The 21,126-nt window shown below is 45.3% G+C and overlaps 1 protein-coding gene across 2 annotated transcripts in view; it reads right to left on the reverse strand.

Moving 5' to 3' along the window:
• LOC126262510 (lachesin-like) overlaps positions 1-21,126 on the reverse strand; it is a 971,377-nt gene that overhangs the window by 270,687 nt on the left and 679,564 nt on the right. For both annotated transcript variants that reach the window (XM_049959183.1, XM_049959182.1), the window contains exon 4: positions 7,028-7,149. In XM_049959183.1, the coding sequence (XP_049815140.1) occupies positions 7,028-7,149 (122 nt within the window). The remainder of the gene's footprint in view (positions 1-7,027; positions 7,150-21,126) is intronic.

The raw sequence follows: 21,126 nt of genomic DNA on the forward strand, positions 1-21,126 counted from the left end.
GAAGAAACACGAAACTAAAGAGGAATAGCAGAAATGAAATTAATGGTTCGCATAACACCAAAATTGGAGTCCACGAACTGGAAAGTGAAGGATTTCGGTTACCTTGGAAGCAAAATACAAGACGGATGAAGTAAGAAGAATGAGAAGCAGAGGCGAACAGGACTTCCCTGGTCCAAATCTGTCTCCTGGTACAAAAGATACTGCTTCATTTGAAAAAGAAATCTCTGACAACGTACGTCTGGATCACAGCGTTGTATAGTAATTAATTATGGGCTATGGAAAAAACAGAATTGGGACTTGGTGCTATAGAAGGATGCTACAAATTAGACGGGCTGAGAAGATATTAAATGAGAAATCTCTGAAGAATCGTCGAGGAGAGAAATATATGTAAAATATTGAGAGGAAGAACGATATGTGTTATGACATTAGGGAATAATGTCCTTGCTACTATAGGGAGCTGTGCAGGGTAAAAGCGGAAGACAGAGATCTGAATATGTCCAACAAATAATTGGAAACATTGTGTGACAGGTGTCTTCAGATGAAGTTTGTTTTCACCTTGTTGCACTATTACATAAATTAACAAAAATGTGAAAGGTATTAAAATGTGTTTCTTAGATACTTATATGTCAGCCAAACAATTTTATTAACTAGGTACAAAATATCTTATTGCCAGATGTGGTCTCGTTTCTCTTCGTAGTTTCATTAGAATACCTGGATGATAATAGCGTACGTAAATTTTTGTAAATAATCACTGCCAGTTGCAAAGCCAGTAGAGCAAAATTGTAGATAGTGTAACGTTAATCGACCTGAAAACAACTTTTTTCTGTGGCAAATTTAAAGTTAATTTATACTACTCACCGAAACTTTTCGTTGCGTTAGAAAATATTGAGGTGTATCACTGCTGAAAAACTAAATTTAAGAAATACACCATACGATGGATCTGAGTGTGTCTTAACCAATACATTTCAGTTTCAGTGACTGAAGACTGGTGATTGTGTTACTTTCTCGTATTTCCCCGAGTTAGCTGAATGAGTTTCATGACGTGGATGGAGGTAAAAGGGGTTGAAATTAAGGAAGAGACTTGGGCGTGAAAATGTGTCAGTGGAGAACGCTCGGAAATGCTGAACTCGAATGTAGTGAATGTGTCGTGACCTCCATTCACTTCATGTCAGTGAAATGGATATATATTTCAGTGTCAGGGCAGAAACGGCTGTCCATCATACTTCTACCTCTGGTGCACCTATTCCGATATGAACAGCGTTCTGCATTTGTTCAAAAGTAATAAAACAAGTGGCAACAAGGCTAAGGAGTCTAGGAGGCACACTCAGATTCCTGAATGTTAAGGCGATTGCTCATAGTAAGCAGGAAATCTTGTGTCGAGTCCTGGTCTGGCGTCGATTTTGTTTTATTTGCCTGGAAATCTTCCTCATTCGATGTTGTTTGGGGTGTGTTGTGGTGCCATCTGTTATGATAGTCTTTCATTTTAGGTGTCAATGTATTAAGTGCGAACAATTCGTATAACTCAAAGAGAAGGCTTTGAATGAGCAGTGAAGAAGTCTGTCTTCAGCTTGTTCTTCGAGCGCGGAAATTTGTCAGCCAATCAGGTTGCCTGGCGCAGCGTTATTTGGTTGGCAGCGTGGATTTCTGGACAGTCTATTATCTACTGCTGCTCCTCTTTCGGTCTCCATTGCCCGCTGTTTACATCGTATTGCCTTCTGACGATTTGTTAAGTTCAGAATTACGTCTTGTGAATTATTAAACGAGTAGATGAGCATTCTCTGGATGCAGCTTCTAGGATTACTGGTGAGATGGTTTCTTGCTTGTGTGCCATTGCACACGGTTTCCAGGTGCATCTCCCGAGCATGTTGGTGCAACTGCATATCCATGAGAGCAAGATTAGGTGTTTGAATCGCGTATTTGTTGAACAGATGGCGTTACTTTCCCACTGTCTAAATAGGACTATGAGGTGTGAAGCATATGCTGTTTTTTTCTGCTTTTTGTGAATGTGGTCCTTTAAAGGACGTATGCATCTGCTGTGGATGAATTTTCGTGTCTCTTTTCTGGATAATAACTGAAATTAATTTAAAATATCTCGCGAACTACTTTCGATCCTGGAGCTATCTTTCAATCCCATTAATTTTTAAGCTCCTTGGCTCATGTGCTCACTTTTTTATGCGAGTATCAGGTGCAAGCAGAACATAAATAAACTGTCTTCCATAGATAAAGAAGGTTTTTTTCCTTTTATTTGCAATTTTCAGCCAAACAAAGTAAGCGCAACTAACAGAGAACACCAAGACACCTGCTGCATCAATGAATGCATTGAGATTTTGCTTTTCAGTGAATCATTTTCTTGTCATTAGGCGCTAGGACATACAAAGTGCAATTGATCATCTTGGGGTTGAAGCTCTTTTTTTCCGTGTTTTCTGTTAGAATACGTATGTTTTTGGATAGAGACCACAATTTTGTTTTTTAGCCCAAATATGTTTCACTGCAGTTGCAGCAGCTTCAGCGAGCTTTTATTTTTCATCTGTTAAACATAAAGAATGTTCTTTACAGTTTGTATACATGTAACTTTTGGTTTTTAAATCGTAAATACAGATATTTGAAAAAAACACATAACTTTTTACCATATGGTGTGGTTTTTCTGATGTGTTGTGTTTCTACAGTGACTGTTTTGTTCCACAGTTTATCATCTGCAACCACTTACAACTTAAAGTAGATAAATTATTTAAGCCAAAAATTACGATTTGAAAAATGTTATTTCTATGCCTGAACTTAATTAAATAAAGTTTCGCTTACATTTTCTTTTTCCTCATCTTCATCACTGTCAAACACTATATACTGAGTTGCCACTGTCACTGTCAATGTCACTGGTTCAGTGTTTACTAGCTGTAAAAACAAACATGGCGGGCAGTGGAACAGTTGAAGGTGTAAAAACAAGATGGCTGACAGTCGAACAGTTTAAGGTGTTCCTGGCGGTTACGAATCCAGAGGTCTCTGTGATTTTGTGTTTGTTTGTGTGTGTGTGTGTGTGTGTGTGGTGCGTGTGTGTGTAAAAAGGGAGGGAGAGAGAGAGAGAGGGAGAGAGAGAGAGAGAGAGACTGTAGGTTTTAGGATTCTTTTTGTGCATGTGTGTGTGTGTGTGTGTGGGAGGGGGGGTGTTGGAGGGGTGGGGTGGTGGTGGGGGATGAGAGCTCTAAATGTTGGTCTTGTCTAATAATTCTTTGAGGGCAGAGAACAGAGTTCCATTGCAGAGGGCTGTGTATTCATTTATATGGTACGCTTGTTTCCTACAAGGAGAGCTACATCTATATTGCGAAGCATGTTTGAAATTTGGCTCAAAGGTGCGTAAAACCTTCCTCTCTGACGGTGCAAAACCTGTCGCCCTGCATCGACACTCTTGGAGTCTAGGGCTCGACAGCGCTTCAACAGCAATGCGCGGAAGTATGGGAGACAAGGCCACAGCTCAGAAGCTCGTGTGCCGCGTAATGTGATTTAATGATATCACATTGCCACCAATCTTCACCACAGTTCTGCCCAACGGTACCGCGGACGTATCACAGGATGAGTAGGTCGTCTCAGTGACCCCCACCTACACCCCAATCCTTCTTTTCACGCCATACGATGGGGGCTACAACCGCGACGCCCAGTATTGAAAGCACACGGTTTTCTTATGATACCCCTACAATGTCCCTAGAGAAGGGTGGAGACTTCCGAGGATGTCAGCAGTGTCAAAGGTTGTGAAGAACATCTCCCTCTTACTCACTGCACTGCGGACTGTCGTTTCCCACGGCAAAATGTGTGGGAATCAGCGTCTCAAGGAAGTGGGTGGTTTCATTGACGCCCTTTATGCCAACCAGTGAGGTCTTCCCGTGTCGATTCTGACAAGGGAACCTCCCCATCGCACCCCCCTCAGATTTAATTATAAGTTGGCACAGTGGATAGGTCTTGAAAAACTGAACACAGATCAATCGAGAAAACAGGAAGAAGTTGTGTGGAACAATGACAAAATAAGCAAAATATACAAACTGAATAGTCCATACGCAACATAATCAAAATCAAGGATAAGATGAGCTCAGTAGCGCCGGGGTCCCGTGGTTAGCGTGAGCAGATGCGGAATGAGGGGTCCTGGGTTCTAGTCTTACCTCGAGTGAAAAATTTAATTTTTTATTTTCATTTTATGTCACAAACTCTTATGTTTTCATCACTTTTTTGGGAGTGATTATCACATCCACAAGAAAACCTAAATCGGGCAAGGTAGAAGAATCTTTTAACCCATTCGCCAAGTGTACAAGTTAGGTGGGTCGACAACATATTCCTGTCATGTGACGCACATGTCGTCACCAGTGTCGTATAGAATATGTTTTTTCCTGTGGAGGGATCGGTTGACCCATGACCTTGCGATCAAATGTTTTCGGTTCCCATTGAAGAGGCACGTCCTTTCGTCTACTAATCGCACGGTTTTATGGTGTGGTCGCAAAACACAGACACTAAAGTTATTACAGTGAACAGAGACGTCAATGAACGAACGGACAGATCATAACTTTACGAAAATAAAGAACGTAAACTAATCACTAGAGGGAAGACTTGAACCAAGGACCTCTCATTCCGCAGCTGCTCACGCTAACCACGGGACCACGGCGCTCCTATGCTTACGTTCTCCTTGATGTTGCCTATCTTGTGCATGGACTACTTAGTTTATATATTTTACTTATTTTTTCATAGTTCCATACAACTTCGACCTGTTTTCTCGATTGATCTGTGTTCAGTTTTTCATGGCCTATCCACTGTGACAACTTATAACTAAATCTGAGGGGGGTGCGATGGCGAGGTTCCCTTGTGAGCAGCGGTGTGTCTGGGAGGTTTTCCTTGCCAACACATAAGGAAATCGGGTGATATCGACGCTGGGCGTTGCGGTTCTAATATCCAACGCAGAAACGTCAAAAGGATTGATATGTGGATAAGAGGGTCTGCGACGACCTTTCCATAGCGTGATACGTCCACGGAGGCGTTGGGCAGAATTGTGTTGAAATGTGATGCCAATGTGACATCATTATTCAACCTTACACGTCACGTTAACTTCTGAGTTATGGCCTTTATCTCGCATGTGTCGATACCTCGTTGTTTGACGCTCGTCGTGCCCGATGGTGACGTCGCAGGGCGCCACGATGTTGTACCATTAGAGAGGAAAGAAGTACTCGTCTTTGAGCCAAAATTCAAACTACTCGTCGCAATGGCAAACAATTAAGAGGTTTAAAAAATGTTCAAATGTGTGTGAAATCTTACGGGACTTAACTGCTAAGGTCATCAGTCCCTAAGCTTACACACTACTTAACCTAAATTATCCTAAGGACAAACACAAACCCATGCCCGAGGGAGGACTCGAACCTCCGTCGGGACCAGCCGCACAGTCCATGACTGCAGCGCCCTAGACCGCTCGGCTAATCCCGCGCGGCTAGAGGTTTAGAAAATGTGATTTTTTAATTCCGTTGCGCACTGTCCACTGACAGGCTGCATTAGGACGATTGAAGTTCTTGATTGCTACTTATCTTCCTTTAATTTATGTTAAACGCCCTTTTATCCGTTTTGTTGCGCTCTGAAGAATTGCTTATTGTCTCATATTTCTTTAACTCTAGCTGTACCGCTTCGCTGTTCATTCTTGGATCAAATTTCGCCCAAAAGGGACCAATTTGAGGCCTTATTACTGTAGTAAACCAGGGTAACAATTATTGAACTATATGAAAAAAAGTACATTAGTTACAAACTACGGCGTGCACACACTTCATTCAACATGTAAACGTCACTACAGGTATTCGGATTTAGGTTAGGGGTGTTCGATATGCCTGACATCATTGGCGATGATGTGGCGCCGACGAATAGCGAAATTCTGCATGACCCGCTGAAGTGAGGGCTGTTTTCAGCTCAGTAATGGTTTTGGGGTTAATGCTGTACACCTTAACACATCCCCTCAAAAAGGAGTGTCATGTGTTGAGATCGCCGGCCGAAGTGGCCGTGCGGTTAAAGGCGCTGCAGTCTGGAACCGCAAGACCGCTACGGTCGCAGGTTCGAATCCTGCCTCGGGCATGGATGTTTGTGATGTCCGTAGGTTAGTTAGGTTTAACTAGTTCTAAGTTCTAGGGGACTAATGACCACAGAAGTTGAGTCCCATAGTGCTCAGAGCCATTTGAACCATTTTTTTTGTGTTGAGATCCGCAGAATATGGTGGCGAATCGAGGCCCATGCCAGTGGCCCCTGGGTATCCTAGAGCCAGAATGCGGTCCCCAAAGTGCTCCCCCCAGACGTCAAACACTCTCCTGCTTCGATGGGGTCGAGCTCCGTCTTGCATGAACCACATCTTGTCGAAATCAGAGTCACTTTGGATAAAGTGGATGAAATCATTTTCTAAATCTTTCAATCACCGTTCGGTAGTCACCATGCCATCATGGAATATTGCACTGATTATTCCATGACTGGACACTGCACACCACGCAGCGACCCGTTGAGGTTGAAGACACTTCTCGATCGCGAAACTCAGTTTCTCAAGCGGATGAAATCATTTTCCAAATCTTTCAATCACCGTTCGGTAGTCACCGGGCCATCAAGGAATATCGCACCGATTATTCCATGACTGGACACTGCACACCACGCAGCCACCCGTTGAGGTTGAAGAGACTTCTCGATCGCGAAACTCGGATTCTCAGTCCCCCAAATGCGCCAATTTTGCTTATTGACCAGATGAAAGTGGACTTCGTCGCTAAACCAAACCACGTATTCGCACACTAATTCCGATGATGCCCCGTGCTAACCGTGCAGTTTCAACGTCCTAACGCAAATCATTCTGAAATTATGACGATGTTATTTCGTATAGTTCAATAATCGTCACCTTGTAACTTGCTGTGTACTCAGTGTGAACTACAACAGGTAGTAGCGGCTTTTAGGCTGTGGGAGTAGAAGTACTCTGAAGGCGAACCAGAAGAGGGCGTCCCAGTGATGGAGCTGCGCCCCGCTACGGCAGCTGGGCACTCACCTTCCTGGTCCAGATGATGCTGGGCACGGGGTTGCCGGAAGCCTTGCACTCCAGCGTCACCGTGCCACCCTTCCGCGCCTTCAGCTCTCCGTCCGCTGGCGACATGCGGATGCTCGGCGGAACTGCGACACACAGACCAAAAACACATATAACAATTCGTCTGTAAGTAATAAGAAACAATTCTTACTTTGCGCACTGTTGTAAGGGACGATGTGAAACAATTTCAAAATGATAGTATGAATAGACAATATCGACATGCGATCTGAAGTTTTCGCGGCGTATTTCCAATTTGAACAGTTCTCGGGTTTCCGACCGGGTAGCGTCGTAATTTCTCCACAATATTTCGGCAGACGTACACACTGCCACTTTCAGGTGCGGCCGGCGCGGCGGCTACTGGAGGTGGTGGGGGAAGCGGCGCCTCGGTCTGAACTGGGGTCTGCAGTCTCCCAGCTGCCGCCGTCGGGGGCGGTTCTCGATCTCTGGGACCGCATCTTTCTCTCCAGGCTGAGTGCAGGTTTCCAAGCCTGACTAAGTTGAAGGCCGCTGTCTTTATTAATTACATCGTCCTGTAGTCGAATTTCGATGGCCTCTTTAGTAATTAGTATTAATTAGATCGTCCTGTAGTCGGATTTCGATGGCCTCTTTAGTAAAGAGGCCATCGAAATCCGACTACAGGACGATCTAATTAATAAAGACAGCGGCCTTCAACTTAGTCAGGCTTGGAAACCTGCACTCAGCCTGGAGAGAAAGTGCGGTCCCAGAGATCGAGGACCGCCCCCGACGGCGGCAGCAGGGAGACTGCACACCCCAGTTCAGACCCAGGCGCCGCTTCCCCCACCACCTCCAGTAGCCGCCGCGTCGGCCGCACCGAAGACACCAGGAAAGGAACGGTGGAGGGGGTAACAGCTAGTACATATAGGGCTCCGAGAGAAACAGCACAGCATTCGTCAGGAACCACCTGACGATGGCAGCGTGTACGTCTGCCGAAATATTGTGGAGAAATTACGACGCTACCCGGTCGGATACCCGAGAACTGTTCAAATTAGACAAAATCGACCTTATTGAAACAGTAAACAGGTAAAAGCCATCAGTTCACTCAGTCAGCATAATCACACTGACATAGACAATGACTAGCAGAAGGTCGAAGTACTAAATTCCTTAGTAGTATGCTTCCGTCTGTTAGGCTCTGTTGTTTCCATTTTATGCACAATTAGCTGCAGAGCCCGGCGTTGTCCAGGGCGTTTAATACCTGCCACACAAAGTAATGGTCACTGCAGCCTGTTGACGCTCAAAAGGAATGCAAGCTGCCAGGGAAACGGCAGTCACCTTAAATCGAAGGGCATATTTCAATCACTGGGCGACAACGAAATGCGACGATTGAATATGTCTTCATTTGTATGAAAAGATTGTTAGTTGGGCCACCTATTGTTACATTTTGCTGTAAGCATCTCGCTGTGGTTTTTGAGAAATCGGCTTCTGTTGTTTCACTTCAGTTTGCGCTCTTTCAAGTAGAGCTGTGTTTGAGCACGACTCGGACTGTTCGAAGAGTTTTCGTCACAGTTCGAGAAATCTCGATCTTTTGATCGGTACGCGACATAATTACTTTTGTTGTATTATGTCCACGATCTGCCATAGCGTTTGTGTGGCACAGTCTATTTTAACAGTAAAAATAACTGTGAAAAACTAACTAAAATATCATCTAGGGTGTATGTAACGACAGCAATCAATCAATAAATAAGAGTTTGCAACCATGTTTCTGTCAAATTCCTGAGCTTTCGCTCGTCTGACAGTTGATGGTACTGCATCCTAGACTGGTTCTGCCTGTGTAATTTATTCTCCCGATAGGAATAAAGTTTACCACGATACATTCTGTTTGTTAGGCATTTGATGTTTAATTAATTTTCATCCCTGCATTACCAAGTTGATGATTTTTAATGCCTCGGAATGTGTTCTATCAAGCGATATCTTTTTGGATCACGCTGTGCTACAAATTTCAGGGATGACACAGATTAAACTACTAGTCGGCAAGTGTCAAGTTTGTGGAATGTGCAGGATATCCGAAAGTGTTCAGAGCGTACGACGAGTAGCAGCAATGTTACAAACTTATACAGAATTCGCGTGAGTGGTTGGTGCATGTGAAAAACGAGAGTAAGAGCATTCTGTTTCGTTTCAGAGACATTCCCGGTGGTAATTTTATGGATAACATATTTCCGATGCTGGTACAAATAATAACTAATTTATGGGTTCACTTACATATCATTGAGTACACCGTGAAAGCAAAAGAAAAACAAATTCTACGCTGCTCTGCAAAACTAATGGACACGACATATATAGGAACATAACATATTAACTACCAGGTGGAAATAAATGAAAGTCCGGTAGAAAGATGCCAGAGGTCTCCCAGTCGTGCCGAGAAAATTGGACGTCACATGGTGTGAGGTCAACGTAATTAGAGCGCCAAATGGGGCAGGACGCACAGCACAAGTAAGTTGAAGGAACAGAAAAAGACAGTGTGGGTATACAGGGTGTTACAAAAAGGTGCGGCCAAACTTTCAGGAAACATTCTTCACACACAAAGAAAGAAAATATGTTATGTGGACATGTGTCCGGAAACGCTTCCTTTCCATGTTAGAGCTCATTTTATTACTTCTCTTCAAATCACATTAATCATGGAATGGAAACACACAGAAACAGAACGTACCAGCGTGACTTCAAACACTTTGTTACAGGAAATGTTCAAAATGTCCTCCGTTAGCGAGGATACATGCATCCACCCTCCGTCGCATGGAATCCCTGATGCGCTGATGCAGCCCTGGAGAATGGCGTATTGTATCACAGCCGTCCACAATACGAGCACGAAGAGTCTCTACATATGGTACCGGGGTTGCGTAGACAAGAGCTTTCAAATGCCCCCATAAATGAAAGTGAAGAGGGTTGAGATCAGGAGAGCGTGGAGGCCATGGAATTGGTCCGCCTCTACCAATCCATCGGTCACCGAATCTGTTGTTGAGAAGCGTAAGAACACTTCGACTGAAATGTACAGGAGCTCCATCGTGCATGAACCACATGTTGCGTCGTACTTGTAAAGGCACATGTTCTAGCAGCACAGGTAGAGTATCCCGTATGAATTCATGATAACGTGCTCCATTGAGCGTAGATGGACGAAACTGAAATGAGCTCTAACTTGGAAATTAAGCGTTTCCGGACACATGTCCACATAACATCTTTTCTTTATTTGTGTGTGAGGATTGTTTCCTGAAAGTTTGGCCGTACCTTTTTGTAACACCCTGTATATTAGCGGGTAGTTACGGTTCACTGTGGTGGTGTTCGCCATTAAAACACGGCTCGCGAACAATATTTGTACGACTTCTCACTAAGAGGAACCATCTGAAATCTGGAAGAAGGACAAGTTGCTCACAGAATTGTTTCACATGACATTTGGCGAGGTTTTACGCTACAAATAAAGGTAAAATCCTAAATTGTTAAGGACTTTTGGAATTTACAGTCTGACTGACGGTTCCTCCATCCGTTAAGACCAAATTTCTCAGTAACAGGTAAACGTATCATACTGAAATTAATGTCACATACTAAGGTTACGGCCCTTTGGTGTTGTAAAAAAGTTAAGCCTTCTAAGTCAACTCAGTCAAAACAACGGCCATTTATGTCACATATTTTGGTACTCACAAATTCACTCAGTAAAACCTATATAGTACTTCCTATTGACGTACGATCATGAAATTTGGCAAGAAGAAAGGTTTCTTAATATAAGAAAGGGAAAAAATGAGAATACTGTTCGCAATTGTGTCACACGATAAAAAATTAGTTTTGTCATTTGTATCCGACTTCAATTATGACTTTAAAACGTTTATACATACTCACAATCCCTAAGACCGATATGATGCGAGTATTACCGTCGATAACAGGCAAAAATCGTCGAGGTTCTCGCTTCCCGGAACAGAAGAACTGCCTACATACACACTCAAGTTTTTACGGAATCCTTACAGTGCGGGTCCTGCTCGTACCTGGCCAGTTTATATCGATTACAACGGACTACTTCATCGATCAGCGCAGGCCAACGAGTTCTTGACACGAGAGGATATTCGGTGAATGGAGTGTCCTGTCCGTTCCTAGGTTTTAAATCCCACCTTTGGGGCGCGGTGGGGTGACGTATTTCAGCACGTCCACGTGCACTAACGACCGTACAGCAGTTCTCAACTGTGCTGGAGGAAGAATGGAACGCCATACCGTAAGAACTTACCAACCTCTTAGCCAGCATTGAAGCACAGTGCAGAGCATGCACTGCCGTCCGTGGTGATCACACACATAACTAAGAACCAAGTCCCGACACATATATACTACTGGCCATTAAAATTGCTACACCACGAAGGTGACGTGCTACAGACGCGAAGTTTAACCGACAGGAAGAAGATGCTGTGATATGCAAATTATTAGCTTTTCAGAGCATTCACACAAGGTTGGCGCCGGTGGAGACACCTACAACGTGCCGACATGAAGAAAATACCCAAGCGATTTCTCATACACAAACAGCAGTTCACCGGCGTTGCCTGATGAAACGTTGTTGTGGTGCCTCGTGTAAGGAGGAGTAATGCGTGCCATCACGTTTCCGACTTTGATAAAGGTCGGATGGTAGTCTATCGCGATTGCGGTTTATCGTATCGCGACATTGCTGCTCGCGTTGGTCGAGATCCAATGACTGTTAGCAGATTACGGAAACGGTGGGTTCAGGAGAGTAATACGGAACTCCGTGCTGGATCCCAACGGCCTCGTATCACTAGCAGTCGAGATGATGGGCATCTTATCCGCATGACTGTAAGGGATCGTGCAGCCACGTCTCGATCCCTGAGTCAACAGATGGGGACGTTTGCAAGGCTAAAACCATCTGCACGAACAGTTCGACGACGTTTGCAGCAGCATGGACTAACAGCTCGGAGACCATGGTGCGGTTACCCTTGACGATGCATCACGGACAGGAGCGCCTGCGATGGTGTACTCAACGACGAACCTGGGTACACGAATGGCAAAACGTCATTTATTCGGATGGATTCAGGATCAGTTTACAGCATCATGATGGTCGCATCCGTGTTTGGCGACATCGCGGTGAACGCACATTGGAAGCGTGAATTCGTCATCGCCATACTGGCGTATCACCCGGCGTGATGGTATGGGGGTGCCATTGGTTACACGTCTGGGTCACCTCTTGTTCGCATTGACGGCACTTTGAAAAGTGGACGTTACATTTCAGATGTGTTACGACCCGTGGTCTACCCTTCATTCGATCCCTGCGATACCCTACGTTTCAGCAGGATAATGCACGACCGCATGTTACAGGTCCTGTACGGGCCTTTCTGGATAAAGAAAATGTTCTACTGCTTCCCTGGCCAACACATTCTCCAGATCTCTCACCAATTGAAAATGTCTGGTCAATGGTGTCCGAGCAACTAGCTCGTCACAATACGCCTGTCACTACTCCTGATGAACTGTGGTATCGTGTTGAAGCTGCACGGGCAGCTGTACCTGTACACGCCATCCAAGCTCTGTTTGACTCAATGTCCAGGCGTATCAAGGCCATTATTACGGCCAGAGGTGGTTGTTCTGGGTACTGATTTCTCAGGATCTATGCACCCAAATCGCATGAAAATGTAATCACATGTCAGTTCTAGTACAATACATTTGTCCAATGAATAGCCGTTTATCATCTGCATTTCTTCCTGGTGTAGCAGTTTTAATGGCCAGTAGTGTAAAATCCAGAGGACCATCATGAAAAGTGATGTGCGTTGCAATTTTTGTCTCCGAATAAAAATGTCATTCCTTTTCATCTCATGCGTATTTCTTTCAATTACCTTCTGTAATATACTGTAGCAGTTCTTTCTATGTGTTGTCCAAGTTTCACGTAGCCACGAGATTTGAGACAAAAGTAATGAGAGTGATTTTATCTAGTAGAGTCTTTGTGCTTTTTAAAAAACAACAATATTGTTCCCTTGAAAATAATTCCTTCGGAAGCTATACACTGGTTGAGTGGTTGTTACCATTACTGGTAGCAGCACTGAAAGGCTCCAAATGGTAGGGCTTTCAACATGTCTGTCGTATTCTTTTGAATGTTCTCCAGATTGCCAAATCAACGTCCGTTAAAAATAGTTTCCAATTTTGGAAAAAGAAAAAAGGCACAAGATCGCAGATCTGGTGAACCAAGGGGATGTGGAACAACATGGGTGTCATTGAGGTAAAAATTCCGCGATGGAAGTGGCCGTCTAACATGGGGCGTTGTCACGATGCAGCACCCACCTGTCTGCAATTTCTGGTCTTCCTCGACTCACCCTTTTAGGAGTGTTTCAAGTGCCTTTATGTAAAACACTTGGTTGACAGCTTGTCCTCGAGGAAGAGAACGCCCACGTTCGACGTTATCGTCGGATTTTGAAGTTCTCGCTGAGCGAGATTCATGTTCAACGCTACCTCGGCATTCCAAAAATGATTTGTACCAGCAAATAATCTGGTTAAGGTATCTTCCCCCATAGGCATGATTCAAATTTTCAAAGGCTGCACTCGCGGACTCCCGAAGTTTAACACAAAACATGATGACATAACGTTGCTCTAAATACCGCTGTTCCATTTTGTAACACACAACAAAAACACCGTTTCGCTGACTGCTCTCTCAAAAATCGCGTGATGACTGTACCGAGCTGAAACTCGGCTGTGCAAGAAGAACAACACAGCGTTGCCAGGTAGTTCGCGGTGTTGTCAGTGCCACCCACCTCGTGCGTCACTTGGTAGTGACGCGTCATGTTAAAGTTACTTTCGTCCTTACGTTTTGCACGCCGGTGTACTCGAAACGGATTTCGTGCCGTATTAGTGCGCAGCGCCGCAAGATGAGGAGCGGTAGGTACACTACGCCCACTGCTCGACAGCTGCTCTCGGGCGAGCGACTCCTTGCCAGAGCGGTGAGCGGCGTCTGATAGACAGAACCGCGTATCGGTGAAGTGCGCCGAGAGCGACCGACACTCTTCCTAATTATGTTAATGAGGCGCGGCGTCGGGCGGCGGCGACGGCTGTATCATTAGCGGCCCGCTAATGAGGTGGATTATCTCGCACACAAAGCCGTGAGCCGGCGGGCTCTCCACGCCTACCTCGCGCCGCCTACTCGCGTATGCCCGGCCCGTTCCCCTCTGTGTGCGCCACAGACGGAAATCACGGCCCGCTACCTGACTAATGAATGTCACTGACCGCGGCGACTAACAGCGTCAGACACCGATTCAAAAAGTACCTGCCAGGCTTACGCAACGGCTGATGGCACACTGTTCCAAGAGGATTTCGTGGAGCAGCGTTCAGAGATCTGCGCTCCGCGCTCTCGTATCGGCATAGGATTGCTGAAATCGGGTAGCAAACCAATTGCGGTTACGTTCGTAAGGCTATCTGTAACCCTTGGGAAAGTGCATTTATTGTAATTGCATGGACAAGAGAGACAACTTCTTATACAGGGCGATTCAAAAGTAGCTTTGCACACTTCGTGGGTGCAATGTACGCATCAAAACAAGCATAAAATGCTAAAGTCTGTTGTCTGAAATTGCTTGATTTCCGGTTTATGCAGTAAAGTAGATATCATAGCTGCAAAACAAACAACACAAAATTAATTCTTTTCCAGAAATCAGTGGCACGAAGGGACTCGAAATTCGACAACTACGCAGAGTACATTCATCCCAGAACATGTTCAAAATGATGTCCATGTAGACGAAGACAATGACTTACTCAAAGTCTTACAGCTCTCAGAGTATTAGAGGCTCCGTTCATTCCATTCCGCATAGCTTCACAGCCATTATCAGTTCGCTGCTATAGTTGTGCTACACTGTCTCAGTTGCAACACCATACACGAGCTCCTTAACATGGAGTCAAATGTGTAAATCCAGGCGATTAAGATACGGGTCCTGTGCGACCTTGGGCCGGCCGGGGTGGCCGAGCTGTTCTAGGCGCTTCAGTCCGGAACCGCGCGTCTGCTACGGGTGCAGGTTCGAATCCTGCCTCGGGCATGGATGTGTGTGATGTGATTAGGTTAGATAGGTTTAAGTAGTTCTAAGTCTAGGGGACTGATGGCCTCAGATGGTAAGTCCCATAGTGCTCAGAGCCATTTGAACCATTTGAACCTGTACGACCTGTCCACTTATCGGGATAAGCAACATTGAGATAATCTCTTACTTCCCGACTGAAACGTTCAGGGGCACCGTCGTCCATATGCCATAACTTGGTTCGGGTAGTGAATAGCACATCATGAAGCAGTCCACCCAATTCATGTTCCAACTACTGTCCAACTGCCCGTCGGGTGCTGTAGAATAACTGATTGTCCGCTATACCCCACCAAGTGTTCACTGCAGAACGATGTTGTCATCACTGTACTGTAGTTAGACGGGGATTCCCATAGGTTCAAATGGCTCTGAACACTATGCGACTTAACTTCTGAGGTCATCAGTGGCCTAGAACTTAGAACTAATTAAACCGAATTAACCTAAGGACATCACACACATCCATGCCCGAGGCAGGATTCGAACGTGCCACCGGAGCGGTCGCTCGGCTCCAGACTGTAGCGCCTAGAACCGCATGGCCACTCCGGCCGGCCCCATACGTTCACACGTGCAGCACGTTATGAGCATTTACGATACCTGCACGGATAAAGAGATTGTCATTTCTAAACATTACCCGACGACCGTCGGTCCCCGGTAGCTGAATGGTCAGCGTGACAGGATGTCAATTCTCAGGGCCCGGTTTCGATTCCCAGCTCAGGGACTGGGTGTTGTGTTGTCCTAATCATCATCATTTCATCCCCATCGACACGCAAGATGCCAAAGTGGTGTCAAATCGAAAGACTAGCACGCGGCGAACGGTATACCGAATGGGGGGCCCTAGTCAGACGATATTTATTTTACCCAACGGCGAACATTAGATCGGCAGCATGGGTGCTCGAATAAACACTGACAGAAATCCTAACGTCTAGGGTAGTCTACAGGTGTTAGCTCCTATATCTCCTGCAGGTGAAATGGGTGAATTTGTGGTCTCCGAAGCACACGCCATACGGTTGACTGAGGACCCCCTTACTGTGGCACTTATACGGCGGGTATTTGTGGTCGGCTTTTCATCTAATATATCCAGGATGATAGTAACATCCACTCCCTCCATTTGAGGCCAAACTACGAGGGTGGTTTGAAAAGTTCTCGGAACGGAATAGGAAAAAAGTACTTACATCACTGAAACCATTTCTATTTTCCAATGTAGTCTCCTTGTAGATTAATGCACTTGGTCCAACGATGTTCCAGTGCCTTGATCCCATCTCGAAAACGAGTTTCCTCCGGGCCTACAAAATAGTTGTCAACTATGGCTATCAATTCTTCGCTTGAAGTGCATCTTAGACCACCAGAAAGATTTTCAGTTTTGCGAAGAGATGGAAGTCTGACGGAGCCATATCACGTGAGTAAGGCGGGTGTAGCAATAATTCATACTTTAGTATTTGTAATTTTGCCATGGCGACGGCACATGTGTGCGGGCGCGGGAAGAGTCGCGGCACCCATCTCGCAGATATTTTTTTCATTTCTAATTCTTCATTTAAAATGTGATATCCCCTTTCAGGTGACATATGGCAAGCGTGAGCAATTTCATGCACTTTCAATCGGCGATCCTCCATCACCATTTTGTGCACTTTTGCAATTTCTGGACTAGTCACACATCTTAGCTGATCATTGCGTGGATCAACATCTAAACTCTACCGACCAAATTTAAATTCATTTGTCCACTTGGCACAACAGTTCAATATGAAAGTGCAGAGCCCCCCCTCCCCGCTCAGTGTATTCTGGAAATCAGCATGAATGTCCTTAGCTTCCATACCTTTCCCTACGAAATACCTAATCACTGCACGAATCTCGATTTCTTCCATCTTCGCAAAGCACTGCGCGGGAACAACAACAGAGCCACGTCACCGCCACAGCTCTCTTACAAGAGCACTGACGTGGCACGTGTTTACAGGCAACCCCCAATGAATATTACGTGACCAACTCGTTGCGCTAGCGCTGACCTCTCGTGGCGATTCCGAGAACTTTTCAAACCCCCCTCTTAACTTAGGTGCACCAAGAACGGCGTATTCCCGTAAAGGACTGCCCACAGCTGTGAAAGCCTGATGGTTTAGTACTCTTCTGTTTGGAAACATTTTCATATACCGTCATGTTGTTGCTCGCGCTTTGGTTTCTTGTGCGCCATAAAGGAGGTGCCCACCCGCTTATTTACTGTTTGAGTACGCCATCATAGCGTACACAATGACTGCAGTCAATGAATCGCCGATAGACTGAATGTACGTCGTACGTCTGGCGCCATCGAACTGCAAGAGCGCCATAGAACACAACGGAACACACCGAAGTAAAGAAGAAAAAAAAAAGGCATTTCATGGCAGAATCAATAGAGCACTGTAGAGGGGTGAACAAATCAACTTCAGTCGATACGCAGATGAACACGACATGGCGAAAAGCCTGTACCGGCCCACAAATGAAATAAAGCGTCATAATAAAACAGCTTCAGGTAAAACTTAATTTAACATTGAAGTCCCACTTTCATGCTTACACTACACCCACGAAGCGTATACAGTAACTTGTTAATCATCCTGTATAACTGATTCGGTGATTTCGGAAATCAGGCTATAATACTGACAGGATGGGCCAAAACTTATTTTCTCTTTAACGATAGTGGCAGAAGTGGCCAAAATGAGAACAGCAAGAAGCTTAACATCAAAACTGCTGATCATGCAGAAGACGAAGTTAAGGAGTCCTGTTACCTTTGAAGCAAAATAAACCATGACTGACGAAGCATGGAGGACATACAAGGCAGACTAGTAAAGGCAACGTGGGCAATCCACTTCAAAGGAAGTCTACTGGTAATAAACATAGGCCTTAATTTGAGGAAGAAATTTCTGAGAATGTTCAATTTCGAGCTCAGCATTGTATGGTAATGAATAATAATAGACAGTACAAAAACCGGAACAGAAGCATTTGAGATGCGTAGATTGAACAGCAGGGATGGCAGAGTACATACCTATCTTACGCCTTTTTTAATCCGAGCACTTAGTTCTCGATCTTCCAGCTTTATTGTTCCGTCTTGGTTCTTGTACATATTTTATGTTATCTGCCTTTCCCCATAGCTTACCCCTATTTTTCTCAGGATTTAGAATGTGTCGCTCCATTTGACAACGACGAACAATTTTTCCACGTCGACAAATCCTGTGAAAAGTCTTGATTTTTCTTCGTTCTGTTTTCCATTACCAACCGCAACATCAGAACGGCCTTTCTGGTGCCTTTACTATTGCTAAAGCCAAACTATAGTGCACCGAGAGAGGTTGCGCAGTGGTTAGCACACTGGACTCACATTCGGGAGGACGATGGTTCAAACCCGCGTCCGACCATCCTAATTTAGGTTTTCCGTGATTTCCCTAAATCTCTTCAGGCAAATGCGGGGATGTTTCCTTTGAAAGCGCACGGCTGACTTCCTTTCCCATCAGTTCGCAATCCTATGGGATCGATGACCTCGCTGTTTGGTCCCCCCCCCCTCCCCCACCCCCACCACACCGCTCGCCTCCCCCCCCCTCCAACTCTCCACGAATCAACCAACCAGGCTGATAGTGTGATAATACTAAAAATTGTCGGCTCTTCCAATCCTGGGAATTATGTGAATGAAATCAGTTATTAGACAATTTCAGCCAGCATCTTCTTCGCTGCCCCAACGCCTCTGTACTACTGCTGGGATATATCCAGTGCTTACCTATCTGACAACCTAAGATATGTCCCTGCTGTTATGATGAAACGTTGAAGGAGAAGGGGAAAGTGATGAGGACTGGGATGAGAATGAGGATGAGGGTGAAGATGGGAGATAATAATAATGACTATGGAAAGCAGAAGGATTAGGGTAAAAGGAGAGAGAGAAGGAGAAGTAAAGGAGGGAGAAGTAAAGGAGGGAAATAATATGTAGTCTAAAGAAGCCTTGAAAATCCGTAAATCTGTTAGACAACTGTCAGTACTCTTCCTCAAACCATTTCAGACGTTTCCTTCCCACAGTTCTCTGTCTTCGTTACTCCTCCTTATCTGATACTCTCATCAATTATGTAACATCACATTACAGTGATTACACAGGCACACATTTTCAACATCTCCCCAATGAAGTACATCAACGCCTATATGCAGCTAAGGTGTCCATTTAATTATCATTTCATTTCTAGCAAAGCTGCATGGTCATCAACGGTAACTGTTCTTTCTGGAACAGATACTACCGCCATATATAGTTTAAATATGGCTTCCCGGCCATTGACCTTCTTGTGGGAACGCACACGCTATGCCGGAACTCGTACGGGACTTGGTGCATTAATCTGTCACGAGTAATGAGTATGATGGGCAAACATCTATTAGGCGCACTACGAATGTAGTGGTGTGGACATGTTGGGAATGTGGGTCTCACGGGGAGCGTGCAAGGGATAAGTCCCTGCAGGCGCACTATCTTCTGTGCCCTCGGTGGCTCAGATGGATAGAGCGTCTGCCATGTGAGCAGGAGATCCCGGTTCGAGTCCCGGTCGGGGCACACATTTTCCACATGTCCCCAATGAAGTACATCAACGCCTGTTTGCAGCTAGGGTGTCCATTTAATTATCATTTCATTTCTAGCATATATAGTCACATTACTGTATTACTTATCTTTGTATCTTTGGGAAAACTATTTACGGGTATTTCACTTAGGAGGCCAACTGCCAATTTAACGATAGGAGAGGACGACTCGCAAAACAACGCAGTTCCCCAGTGGGAATAGGATGAAATTGAAGACTGACAGGTTCTCTCAAGGATCCTTAAATGAGAGCAGTTGGGCATAAAATAACGCTACACAGCGTTTACTTTTTACGCGCGGTGCAAAGAGCTTGTAAAATATTTAACTCCCACTTAGGCCGAGAATTGCCCGCAGCGTTAAAGAAAGTGGCGGAGTCGTAAGGACCGGCGCGGCAGTATACTGGCCCCTGAACACGCGGGACAGGCCGTTAAATTAATCCCATTAGGTGGGAGGCGACCTCTATAAAAGGGCGGTCCGGCTCATAACGCGTGGGTAATCGCGCCGCTGTCAATTACCCGGCGCCGGTATCGACCTATCAGCTGGCCACCGCGCGCTGTGGACGCCGTCGACCCCGCCTAAGTACTGACATTGCAGCGGCCGCCTTCCCGCAGCTGCAACAGACTCGGCAATTCTTCTCACCGGAGGGAATGCCCTACATACCTCCACCATAGGTGTACGTATTTTACTTTTAACCTAGCCATGCTTGCCTGTTGGCCAGGCAGGGAAGCAGCCGCACGTTAGCCGCAGAACGGGCAGGCTGCTTTAGTCCTATCTAGGGCAAGCTGTGCCAAAATCAAGCAGGCTAAATGAATCTTGAAACTTCCTGGCCGATTGAAACTGTGTGAGTTAGCAGGAGAGGTTCTGTGAAGTTTGGAAGGTTGGAGACGAGATACTGGCGGAAGTAAAGTTGTGAGGACGGGGCATGAGTCGTGCTTGGGTAGCTCAGATGGTAGAACACTTGCCCGCGAAAGGCAAAGGTCCCGAGTTCGAGTCTCGGTCCGGCACACAGTCTTAATCTGCCAAGAAGTTTCATATCGGCATACACTCTGCTTCAGAGTGAAAATCTCATTCATAAATGTATTTTGCTTGTCTGCCTGTCTTCCCGCTGTTATACGCTATGAAGCATTTTATTCTGTACGCTTTCACTGTAGCCTTATGAGTAGTGTTCGAAAGTTGATGAAAACTCATTTTTGTTACCCATTATCACAAGTCGAAAACAATGGTTCAAATTGCTCTGAGCACTATGGGACTTAACAGCTGAGGTCATCAGTCCCCTAGAACTTAGAACTACTTAAACCTAACTAACCCAAGGACATCACACACATCTATGCCCGAGGCAGGATTCGAACCTGCGACCGTAGCGGTCGCGCGGTTCCAGACTGCCTAGAAACGCTCGACCATCACAAGTCGAGACTCAACGAAATATATATTCGTTTTGAGTCAATGCAGGTCAGAAAATAATGGATATT

This window comes from Schistocerca nitens, chromosome 6, assembly GCF_023898315.1.
Source record: "Schistocerca nitens isolate TAMUIC-IGC-003100 chromosome 6, iqSchNite1.1, whole genome shotgun sequence".
NCBI lineage: Eukaryota > Metazoa > Arthropoda > Insecta > Orthoptera > Acrididae > Schistocerca > Schistocerca nitens.